Consider the following 12,885-nt stretch of genomic DNA (forward strand, 5'->3'; position numbering starts at 1 on the left):
TGTTGAGAATGTAGTTATATATCTACTTGTTGGATCCAATTCCAGTTGATGATAGCCTGATTTTAAATCAAGTTTGGAGAAAACTTTTGCCTGGTTGAGATCATGAATTATATCATCTAATGTTGGAGTAACGTGGCGCTCCCTGATAATGGCAGTGTTGGCTTGCCTCATGTCTATGCAAATTCTTACACTATTTGGGTCTTTGGGTTTTGGCATTGATACTATTGGGGAGACCCATGGAGTTGGCCCCTGCACTCTTTCGATGATTCCTTGTGTTTCAAGGTTCCTGAGTTCAGCATCAACCTTGTGCCTTAGATGAAATGGAATTCTTCTATGTGGTTGTATTACAGGTTTTATATGTGGATTAATATGCAGCTGTACTTGAAAATCTTTCAATTTACCAATGCCATTAAACAAATGGGAATACTGCTGTACTAACCGATCTGCTACAGATCCTGTGTCCTTACTAGGTGAAATTGCATTCATAAGCTTTATAAGTCCCAAACTGGATGAAGTTTCAAAACTCAGAAGAGAAGAATTTTGACCCTTTACAACATAAAACATAGTTGCTGTTTTGTTGTGTTTAAATGCACATGTGGCTGTAAATTTACCAATGACATTAAGGGGTTTAGTTGATCCATATGCATATATATTTATTTTACTCTGTAATAACTGTGGTTGTGGTTTTAACATGTGAAATGTTTGTTCACCCACTAAATTGACAGCAGATCCTGAATCAATCAATGCAGTGATTTTAGTGTCATTAATGAGTACATCAACTTGTGGCTGAGTTAGGTTACACATGTTGTTTACTACAAATACATATTTGTCATCATTGTTTGAATATTGTCCTTTTTGATCAGGAGATCTGACTAGATTTACTTTCCACTGTTCTGATGTATGTGGCTCAGTATGTGATTGAGGTATTTGATACAGTTTTGTTCTACATTGCTTTGCAAAGTGATTAAATTTCCCACATGCCCTGCATTGCTTATTCCTTGCAGGACAAGTCCCATTATGTGGATAGAAACCCCCACAGTTCCTGCATAACACACACGAGGTCTCTTTCTTTCTTGTAGGCTGTACTGTTGAAATGTCTTTTTGAACTCTATTTGTAATAAACTGATCTTCAGTAGATCTATTTTCTATGCTTGCAGCTTGCCTGTCAGCAATTTCTAATGTTCTGCCATAATCAAGCAAATCTTTTAAAGATAGTTCAGATTGTCTCAGTGCATATTTCCTAAGTTTTGAAGAAGTGCAGCTTTGTATTATCTGTGCTTTAATCTCATTTTCAACATTAGAAAACTCACAATTCTTTGCTAGTAAACGTAACCTGGTTTGAAATGCATCTAAAGGTTCATCACCCTGTTGTGTTGACTGTCTGAATGTGTATATTTCATACTGAGTGTTCTTTTTAGGGAGAAAATATGTTGTCAGTTTATCTTTAACATCATTGTATGAGTCAGTGGTTGCAGACAAGGTATCATAAATGTCATACACTTTTTCTCCAGCTAAATGAAGCAGTAAAGCCTTTTTTCTGTTTGCATCAGTAACATCCAAAGCAATAAGATAATTTTCAAATCTCTGAATCCATTTTAGCCATCTTGGGCCTACTGAGCTTAGTTCTGCATCAGAATCAAACACAGGGAAGTTGTATTCATTACATGCAGCCATTCTTGTGTGTGTATTGCAGCAGGTTACTCACTGTTTGCTGAGACAAAGCAATAGGGTTCAAACATAATCCTCGTCGCCAAAATGTAGTGTTTGTAAATCCAGGTGGTTTGGAAATATATCTGACACAGAGTCCATTTATACAGCAACTAACTACACACTTTATTTCCTGGTTCCTCACTCCAACAACACTGTCCCCGCCCCTGCTTCTTTGCAACAATTATATACATTTACAAGTCAGAGCACAAACTAGGAAGAAAGCATTATATATTATAATATCACAACAAACACCATAGTAAACACCTTGTAATTATGAAACAGAATAACAGATCAGCCAGAGTCTAAATGTTTTAAAAACAAATTAACATCCTTTTTACTGTGATTGTTTGTCGATCAATAGCCAAACCCCGCCCACCATTTGCCATGTTTGAAAGAACCTCTTTGAAAGAGCTTTAGTTAGCTGACTATAAGGAATATCATTAAATTAGTATAAAGTACATTGTTTTGTAGTTATTATAAGCTAAAGATATACAGCTGAGTCAGCCTTGAAAATAATGAAATTATATTGGAAAGGTGTTCTCTTTTACACATATCTAAACATTTTATATAATTACAGTCCCTTTAATTGGCAGTCACAGAGATATTATTCACAGTAATGTATAGTGCTATAGACTCTTTTGTAAACATTATTATTTTTATCCTTTTTTTCCAACAGTCCATAATAAAATAAATACATAGAATTGACTTACTTGTTCATTGACTCGATTGACAAATATGGCCAGAAGAAATACGGCGGTTACCGGAGGGGAAAGGTAGCTGGTAACTGACTGCATGTAATCAAACAGCAGGCCGCTATTGGCTGCTTGTATGATGGGGATCCAGAGGATACTGATAACAACCAGTATAACAATGAAGACTCTAAAACAGAAGGCAATGATAGGTTACTGAGTTATCAGAACTATATATTACATCTGTCTGTCTATGTATTTATTTAAATAGAGATCTTCCAAACATGATAAGAAAGCTTTGAGCATAATGGTCCTTAAATGAAAAGAAATGTTTTTTTATAGGAGGCACAAAACAGGCACGTTTTGGAAGATATCTAACCCTGTGAATCCTCGTGTGCTTATATGGTAATATGATAGTGTTTTTGTGCAATGATTAGGGAAAGGAGTAGGGTAACACATGAGGTTAGAGTTTCATATTAGGTTTTGGATTAGGGGCTAATATCAGAGCTAAAGTAATGGGTTAGGGTTAAGGCTAGGGGTATTATATGGATTAGGGGATGGTCTCTGATATGGATAAGGGGTAGGGTTAGGATACAGATTAGGGTTAAGGCTAGGCATAGGCCAAGGATATGAATTAAGGTTAAGGTTAGGCCTAGGATATGGATTAGGGGCTAATATTAGGGCTATGGTAATGGTTTAGGATTAAAGATAAGGGTAGGGCTAGGACATGGATTAGGGTTATGGCTATGAGTAGGGCTAGGATATGGATTAGGGTTAAGGCTAAGGGTAGGGCTAGGATATGGATTAGGGTTATGGCTATGGGTATGGCTAGGATATGGATTAGGGTTATGGCTATGGGTAGGGCTAGGATGTGGATTAGGGTTATGGCTATGGGTATGACTAGGATATGGATTAGGGTTATGGCTATGGGTAGGACTAGGATATGGATTAGGGTTAAGTCTAAGGGTAGGGCTAGGATATGGATTAGGGTTATGACTATGGGTAGGATATGAATTAGGATTAGGGGCTAATATCAGGGCAAAGGTAATGGTTTTAAAGCTCATATATGGATTAGGGTAAAGGCTAGGGCTAGGATATAGATTATGTTTAGGGCTAAATCTAGGGGTAGGGCTAGGATATGGATTAGGGTTAGTGCCAATGTTAGGGCTTGGGTTAAGAATAGGGGTATATCTACAGTTCAAATTAAGTCAAGGGTAAAGGTTAGGGTTGAGTTTTGTGGTAAAACCACGTCTGAGACTAAAGCTAAAATTAGAATTAGGAGAAGGGTAAAGGTTAGGATCTCAACTAGCGATATGGAAAGTACTTGGATCAAAGCTATGGAGGTGCTAAGGATATATTTAGGGTTAGGGCTTTGACCAAGACTAGGGTTATGTTTAGGGCTTTGATCAAGACTAGGAATAGGCTACAGATTAGGCTAAATTTATGTTTAGAGTTAGGGCATGGATAAGGACAAGATTAACTTAGGGTTAGGGCTTTGTCTAAAACAAGGGTTAGGCTTAGTACTAGTGCAGGGCTAAATTCTATGCTAATGATAAGGCTAAGGTTAAGACCTATTTTAATCTTTAGTTCTTAGACTCTATAAATTAAATATGCTTTAGAATTACTGATGTAATGTAAACAGCTATGTTTACACTAAATTATATTTATGCAATAAGTCAGAAGGCTACACAGTCGGAAGGCTACGCACTGTACTCTACCTCCCCACAATCATCAGCTCCTTCTCCGTTGCATTCCTGCGTATTCGCAGCCACACATCAAGCGTAAAGATGGTACTGGCACTATTGAAGATAGATGTGAGGGAACTCATAAGAGCCGCCATAATTACAGCTATCATTAAGCCTTTCAAACCTAAAATACAATGAAGATTGTTACAACAGGTTTCTGCAATGTTGTATTTAATATCGTTATTACAAATTAATAATCTCTCATTGTATAATGATCTTCTATGGGTTCTTGAAAAAAGAAAAAAAAAAACATACAATATATCAGCACTAAAATTTGATAAAAAAAATAAGTTACTAAATTAATAATATTTCCATAAACAAAATATAAAAAGTGTCACTGCAAGTGTCACCCCTGGATGTAATTCAATCAGAGTAGTGTAGTCACAATCCAGAATGATTCAATTGGAGTAAGGTAGTCTAATGTAGGGTGAATTAATACCGTTATCCAATTAGTCCAGATTATAGGAAGTACTCCTTTATAGGAATCTGTGCCGCTTGGTTAAATGTACCTTCCTGGGTTGTCTCACAAGGGTAGAAATCTAAGAAAGCAAATATAAACCAGCACATCCAGATTCAAGTGAAATGTTATTAACACATGAGATAGCTATTATACTCACATGCTAAAAATAGATATGTATTATAGAACAAACATCACATCTCCTTGGGCTGTGTTTCATTCACACACAAGGACATACAATCGTTCCATGGTGCAGACTCTATGCCGCTCTCGTGTTAATACTATTTCACAAGAATCTGGATGCGCTAGTTTATCTTTGCTTTTTCTGTGGGTTCTTGGCCTCTCATTGTGAGAAATATTTGAGATAGAATTGTTGAGGGTTGGAGGCTCTGGGGTCATGTCATAATTAGGGATGGGCGAATGTGTTTATATTCGAATTTGAATGTTAGAACAAATGTTATTGTAGAAATTCAATTTACATAATAGAATGTTGATAAGAACGAATATTCTTAAAAATTTGATTTTCGAATGTTATTTACAGTTTTCGAATGTCACATTCGAATTCGAATGTCACATTCGAATTCGAATGTCACTTTCAAATTCGAATATTACATTTATAAAACACAATTGTAGACTAGAAACACTATTTCGAATTCGAATGTCACATTCGAATCGAATATCACATTCCAATTTGAATATTACATTTAAAAAACACAGTATTAGACTAGAAATACTATTTCGAATTTAAATGTGACATTCAAATTTAAATATTACATTTCAAAATTGAATGAATAGATCGCTAAACATTCTATTATTCGAACGAATATTTTCAAATTTTATTGAAAAATTTGAAAACGAAAATTCGAAAATAAAGTGTTAGAATGTTATATAAACATTCGAAATTCGATTCAAATGAACGAATGTATCAAAATTCGTTTTAAATTTTGAATTTTTAGAAACATTCGCCCATCCCTAGTCATAATGTGCATCTAAATTTGTCCACATATTTATTATAAAATAATCATCGCAGGTAGGTAGCCATCATTGTGCGTGCACAGTCATCATCAGGTCTGTTAAATATTTTTTTAAAGAAACCAAGAAGAGGCAAGTTTTTGGGGCAATTTGCATTCACTGTCAATAGACAATTTGCATTCCCCACCTCTGAAATTGTGCACTCCCTAGTAGGATACACGAAAGGTTTGTATCTTGCTATTAGAGTTAGAAGAGAATCAGCATGCGGCAGTAGTTTAGCGCCAGTCGCTGAGTAGTGTTCGCTTATTTAGACCATGGAATACTTACTATGGGCCAGATTACTAGTGGAGCACAAAATTTTGCTTACATAATGCCAAAGCAAGGTTGTGTTCGCATTGCACCTCACTTATTGTACCAGTGCACAATTGGTATTTCATGGAAGCTTTGTGCTCATGAGAGCTTGCGGTATCATTAACCAGCCACTTGTAATGGCTGGTAATTTATTGTGCACCTGTAAACGGGTAAATTTGCCCAATACACAATAAATTAGAGCTCCACTTGTAATCTACCCCGATGTATGACATCAACAGCTCCCTTAATGAATGATAGATTATTGAGGCTTAAGAAAACATTTAAAAAACACAACAGATGCTATATATATTTCTGTGTAATACAAGACAGAATGTGACATGGGTAAGATCATCTGGTTTTTAAATTAAAGGGACAGTCTAGGCCAAAATAAACTTTCATGATTCAGATAGAGCATGTAATTTTAAACAATTTTCCAATTTACTTTTATCACCAATTTTGCTTTGTTCTCTTGGTATTCTTAGTTGAAAGCTTAACCTAGGGGGTTCATATGCTAATTTCTTAGACCTTGAAGCCCACCTCTTTCAGATTGCATTTTAACAGTTTTTCACCACTAGAGGGTGTTAGTTCACGTATTTCATATAGATAACACTGTGCTCGTGCACGAGAAGTTATCTGGGAGCAGGCACTGATTGGCTAGACTGCAAGTCTGTCAAAAGAACTGAAAAAAGGGGCAGTTTGCAGAGGCTTAGATACAAGATAATCACAGAGGTTAAAAGTATATTATTATAACTGTGTTAGTTATGCAAAACTAGGGAATGGGTAATAAAGGGATTATCTATCTTTTAAAACAATAAAAATTCTGGTGTAGACTGTCCCTTTAATGGGCTTTCTGATAAAATAAAATAAGATGAGACTATTCTAGAAAGAAATTCAACAGATTTTTAATTTGATAAATCTGGGCCACTTTAAGTATAAATCTGCATTCTCAGCTTGTATTCAGAGTTAAATACTTTACAGAACTGATTTAAATTTCTCAAGAAGATATAAAAAATACTTGTGATATTAAAGGACCACTCAATGCAGTAGAATAACATAATTAACAAGAGCATAAAAAAAAGGCAATGCAATAACATACTTTTTCTCCCATTTGCTGGCCCCCTGTATCATGTAACAGTCATCAGCCAATCACAGACTAATATATGTATACCCTATTGAGCTTGTGCACATACTCAATAGGAATTTTAAATTGCTTTCCATTTTTCTTTTCTAACTACTTTTTCCCCAGCTACCGGGCCCCTGCAGAAGCTCAGCTGGGTGTTTGCCTTACTTAGTCCCCAGCTACCTGGCCCCTGCAGAAGCTCAGCTGGGTGTTTGCCTTACTTAGTCCCCAGCTACCTGGCCCCTGCAGAAGCTCAGCTGGGTGTTTGCCTTACTTAGTCCCCAGTTACCTGGCCCCTGCAGAAGCTCAGCTTGGTGTTTGCCTTACTTAGTCCCCAGTTACCTGGCCCCTGCAGAAGCTCAGCTGGGTGTTTGCCTTACTTAGTCCCCAGTTACCTGGCCCCTGCAGAAGCTCAGCTGGGTGTTTGCCTTACTTAGTCCCCAGTTACCTGGCCCCTGCAGAAGCTCAGCTTGGTGTTTGCCTTACTTAGTCCCCAGCTACCTGGCCCCTGCAGAAGCTCAGCTGGGTGTTTGCCTTACTTAGTCCCCAGTTACCTGGCCCCTGCAGAAGCTCAGCTTGGTGTTTGCCTTACTTAGTCCCCAGTTACCTGGCCCCTGCAGAAGCTCAGCTGGGTGTTTGCCTTACTTAGTCCCCAGCTACCTGGACCCTGCAGAAGCTCAGCTGGGTGTTTGCCTTACTTAATCCCCAGCTACTGGGCCCCTGCAGAAGGTTAGCCGGGTGTTTGGCTTACTTAGTCCCCAGCTACCTGGCCCCTGCAGAAGCTCAGCTGGGAGTTTGCCTTACTTAGTCCCCAGCTACCGGGCCCCTGCAGAAGCTCAGCTGGGTGTTTGCCTTACTTAGTCCCCAGCTACCGGGCCCATGCAGAAGCTCAGCTGGGAGTTTGCCTTACTTAGTCCCCAGCTACCGGGACCCTGCAGAAGCTCAGCTGGGTGTTTGCCTTACTTAGTCCCCAGCTACCTGGCCCCTGCAGAAGCTCAGCTGGGTGTTTGCCTTACTTAGTCCCCAGCTACCTGGCCCCTGCAGAAGCTCAGCTGGGTGTTTGCCTTACTTAGTCCCCAGTTACCTGGCCCCTGCAGAAGCTCAGCTTGGTGTTTGCCTTACTTAGTCCCCAGCTACCTGGCCCCTGCAGAAGCTCAGCTGGGTGTTTGCCTTACTTAGTCCCCAGCTACCTGGCCCCTGCAGAAGCTCAGCTGGGTGTTTGCCTTACTTAGTCCCCAGCTACCTGGCCCCTGCAGAAGCTCAGCTGGGTGTTTGCCTTACTTAGTCCCCAGCTACTGGGCCCCTGCAGAAGGTTAGCCGGGTGTTTGCCTTACTTAGTCCCCAGCTACCTGGCCCCTGCAGAAGCTCAGCTGGGAGTTTGCCTTACTTAGTCCCCAGCTACCGGGCCCCTGCAGAAGCTCAGCTGGGTGTTTGCCTTACTTAGTCCCCAGCTACGGGCCCCTGCAGAAGCTCAGCTGGGAGTTTGCCTTACTTAGTCCCCAGCTACCGGGCCCCTGCAGAAGCTCAGCTGGGTGTTTGCCTTACTTAGTCCCCAGCTACCTGGCCCCTGCAGAAGCTCAGCTGGGTGTTTGGCTTACTTAGTCCCCAGCTACCTGGCCCCCGCAGAAATTCAGCTGGGTTTTTGCCTTACTTAGTCTCCAGCTACCTGGCCCCTGCAGAAGCTCAGCTGGGTGTTTGCCTTATTTAGTCCCCAGCTACCTGGCCCCTACAGAAGCTCAGCCAGGTGTTTGCCTTACATAGTCCCCAGCTACCTGGGTCCTGCAGAAGCTCAGCCAGGTGTTTGGCTTACTTAGTCCCAAGCTACCTGGCCCCCGCAGAAATTCAGCTGGGTATTTGCCTTACTTAGTCCCCAGCTACCGCGCAGAAGTTCAGCTGAGTGTTTGCCTTACTTAGTCCCCTGCTACCTGGCCCCTGCAGAAGCTCAGCTGAGTGTTTGCCTTACTTAGTCCCCTGCTACCTGGCCCCTGCAGAAGCTCAGCTGAGTGTTTGCCTTACTTAGTCCCCAGCTACCGGGCCCCTGCAGAAGCTCAGCTGGGTGTTTACCTTACATAGTCCCCAGCTACCGGGCCCCTGCAGAAGCTCAGCTGAGTGTTTGCCTTTCTTAGTCCCCAGCTACCTGGCCCCTGCAGAAGCTCAGCTGGGTGTTTGCCTTACTTAGTCCCCAGCTACTGGGCCCCTCCAGAAGCTCAGCCGAGTGTTTGCCTTACTTAGTCCCCAGCTACTGGGCCCCTGCAGAAGGTTAGCCGGGTGTTTGCCTTACTTAGTCCCCTGCTACCTGGCCCCTGCAGAAGCTCAGCTGGGTGTTTGCCTTACTTAGTCCCCAGCTACTGGGCCCCTGCAGAAGCTCAGCCGAGTGTTTGCCTTACTTAGTCCCCAGCTACTTGGCCCCTGCAGAAGGTTAGCCGGGTGTTTGCCTTACTTAGTCCCCAGCTACCTGGCCCCTGCAGAAGCTCAGCTGGGTATTGGCCTTACTTAGTCCCCAGCTACCTGGCCCCTGCAGAAGCTCAGCTGGGTGTTTGCCCTATTTAGCTACCATCATTCTCAAAATATATTAATATCTTACCAATGGGCATGAGTGTGATAACCAGCTTTGGATATGCTGTGTTGCTGCAGCTCACATCAATTCCACAATATTTTCGACACTCTGTGGGTTCTACACAGCCCACCTCATCTGAAGATAAAATGGTTAATTCACATTACAGTTCAGCATAAAACAGAAGAGAAAATAGATTGTTCTTACCACTCGTTCATTTTTATTTTTTTTGTTTGGCAAACAAAATGGTTAACACAGATTTATTTGCATCTCTACATATCTATATGTTCAGATGTAAAAGTGTTGAGCAATGCATTGATTATTAAACTTTTATAGTAATAAATGATAGATCGATAGATAGATAGATAGATAGATAGATAGATAGATAGATACCACAATGCACATAATACTGGAATTGATCAATATATTTGATTATTTAAATATTGTATTTGAATGTTAAAATTTATTCTTTAAAAACAGTTGAGTGGTGGAACAAATATGAATGGAAACTCAAAATAGGTGTTCACTGTCCATTATGTATTATTTATTTATAGTTACTTTATGAAAAATACATGAGGAACGTGAAACCATATTGAAAGTTAAGGTTTAAAGCTCAAAAACATTTAATGGTATTGAATATTGATAAACTGATGTATTGAACCATCTTTAAAAATGAAACATTTATTTATAAGGTTTGTACTTAAAGGGATACTAAACCCTGTATAGTGAGTGCTTATTGGTGGCTACATTTAGCCACCAGTCAGCAAGCGCTACCCAGGTAGTGAACCAAAAAAGGGCTGGCTCCTAAGCTTTACATTCCTGCTTTTCAAATAAAGCTAGCAAGAGAATGAAAAAAAATGATAATAGGAGTAAATTAGAAAGTGCCTAAAACTGCTGCTCTATCTGAATCATTGAAGACAATTTGGGTTTAGTGTCCCTTTAGATATCTCAGATACACAGTTTCAAGAACAAACTAATTTGGCAGCTTTGCTAATGGGACCCTGGCGAGGTGTCTAGACCAGTGATTCTCATGCAGGGGGTTGAGACACTTTGCGATATCAAATTTTTTTTTTTGATGAATTCTTCACGTGGTGAAAATATTGTATAACATTGCCAATGCAAACTTTTTGCTACTTTTACTTGTAATGAGTTACAATGTGCTATTCATGTAATATAATCCTTGGAGTGGGTCCCAAAACAAAGATAAATAGATATTAGAATGATGCCCCAAAGTAAAAAGGTTTGTGAACCAGTGACTTAGGTTATCTAACATAGAATCCACCGCCAGATGTTAATTAGCTTTATAAGATGCGTAAAATGCATGTGGCTTTAGGGCTCAATACAGTGACCCAAGTGATCACAATTACAGAGGTTTTGGAAGGTATGTTATTTGGATATTGGTTTCACATTAATGTAAATTAATTTTGTTACCTAAAATTTTATCTGGCCACAGCTGCAAAATGGCAGTTCACATTCTTGTAGCCCTAATGTCTCAGTCAGAGGTTTTAACTGCACCAGGATCCTGACTCCAATGACATTCTGGTGCGATAATGTTGTTATCCAAAATCTGCCAGCTTTGGAGTAATTAGGGTAGGGATAACACTATAGAAACCATAATGCTTTGCACATGTCTCCAGAGGGTTTATGTGATCTTCCATAAGCTATCATATTATTTTATTATAATAATATTGTCAGGGCAGTATTCCCAATATCAACAAGTACACGTCATTGTCATAGTAAAAGTTTCCTGTAAAATGTAATTTTGAATGGTAATCCTGATAAATACAATGGACATTATCCAGAAGGAATCAAGTTCTTAAAGGGACACTGAACCCAATTTTTTTCTTTCGTGATTCAGATAGTGCATGCAATTTTAAGCAACTTTCTAATTTACTCCTATTATAATTTTTTCTTCAAGGGACATAATACTCATATGCTAAATCACTTGAAACGGATGCAGTGTAACTGTAAAAAGCTGACAGGAAAATATCACCTGAGCATCTCTATGTAAAAAAGGAAGATATTTTACCTCACAATTTCCTCAGCTCAGCAGAGTAAGTTCTTTGTAAAAAGTTATACTCAGCTGCTCCCAGCTGCAGGTAAAAAAATTTAAAAAAATGAAGAAATGAACAGCAGCCAATCAGCATCAGCAGTGCTGAGGTCATGAACTCTTACTGTGATCTCATGAGATTTGACTTAACTCTCATGAGATTTCATAGTAAGCTTCCTTTACCTGATTGGTGAAATAATATGAGAGTGCACGATGCTCATCCTTTCAGTTGTCCCGGGACAGACATACTAATATGCTGCTTAGAAATCCTTTACAATGGGAGGTGGCTACTGAGGAACTTTTGAGGTAAAATATCTTTCTTTTTTACATAGAGATGTTCAGGTGATATTTTCTAATCAGCTTTTTACAGCTATGCTGCATCACTTTCAAGTGTTTAAACATTTGGGTATTATGGCCCTTTAATTCTCTTGCTATCTTTATTTGAAAAAGAAAGTCCAGAACACTGGACAGCACTTGTTTATTGGTGGATGAATTTATCTAAACTTGCATTCTTGCTTTTCAAATAAAGATACCAAGAGAATGAAGAACATTTGCTAATAGGAGCAAATAAGAAAGTTGCTTAAAATTGCATGCTCTAACTGAATCACAAAAGAAAAAAATTGAGTTCAGTGTCCCTTTAAGGCCCAATGTGCTTCGTCAGTGTAAGCATCTATTTTTATTACATTTATTAATGTACAGAGGAACTAACCAAACCGGAGGTACCTTACCTGGGTACAGAGCTCTGCTTATCATACCAGGCAATACAACGAAAAACATGGGCAGTATTTTCAAATAGCCCCCAATGAGAGAGCCGCCCTTAGCATGGGAGAGGTTTTTAGCTGCCAGAGATCTCTGGACAATCACCTGAAATACACAAGTGTGATATGAAAAGGAACAGAATTGTCTGGGAATTATAAATATATCAGTTTCATAACAGTTACAGTTGGTTACTCTAAAACAGATCAAACGTTCTAAAAGAGACATTAGTTTGAGAGTAATAAGTAAACCCAGGTTATTGCAAAGCAAACTGATTATTACAGACTTCATTTAAGTCCCTAAAGAAGGAAAAACAACGAGACTGACAGAATATTTTTTATAATGTTTATAATCAAAGACCAATACTTTATCGTGAGACAGCCGATTGGTTTAAGTGATCTTGTGGAGATTGAGTTATAACATTATACAGTTTGTTTTTGCACAAATTAAGAGTGATTTCAAGTGTATTTTGAGTCTGTCT

General features: G+C 39.3%; 1 protein-coding gene across 1 annotated transcript in view; it reads right to left on the bottom strand.

Annotated features, from left to right (window-relative positions):
* Positions 1–12,885, bottom strand: part of SLC5A9 (solute carrier family 5 member 9) — a 106,719-nt gene that overhangs the window by 36,422 nt on the left and 57,412 nt on the right. The window contains exons 8-11 of the mRNA XM_053693503.1: positions 12,377–12,512; positions 9,629–9,736; positions 4,118–4,268; positions 2,421–2,589 (exon numbers count right to left, since the gene is read on the bottom strand). Of these exons, the coding sequence (XP_053549478.1) occupies positions 2,421–2,589; positions 4,118–4,268; positions 9,629–9,736; positions 12,377–12,512 (564 nt within the window). The remainder of the gene's footprint in view (positions 1–2,420; positions 2,590–4,117; positions 4,269–9,628; positions 9,737–12,376; positions 12,513–12,885) is intronic.

Source organism: Bombina bombina, chromosome 10 (genome assembly GCF_027579735.1).
Source record: "Bombina bombina isolate aBomBom1 chromosome 10, aBomBom1.pri, whole genome shotgun sequence".
NCBI lineage: Eukaryota > Metazoa > Chordata > Amphibia > Anura > Bombinatoridae > Bombina > Bombina bombina.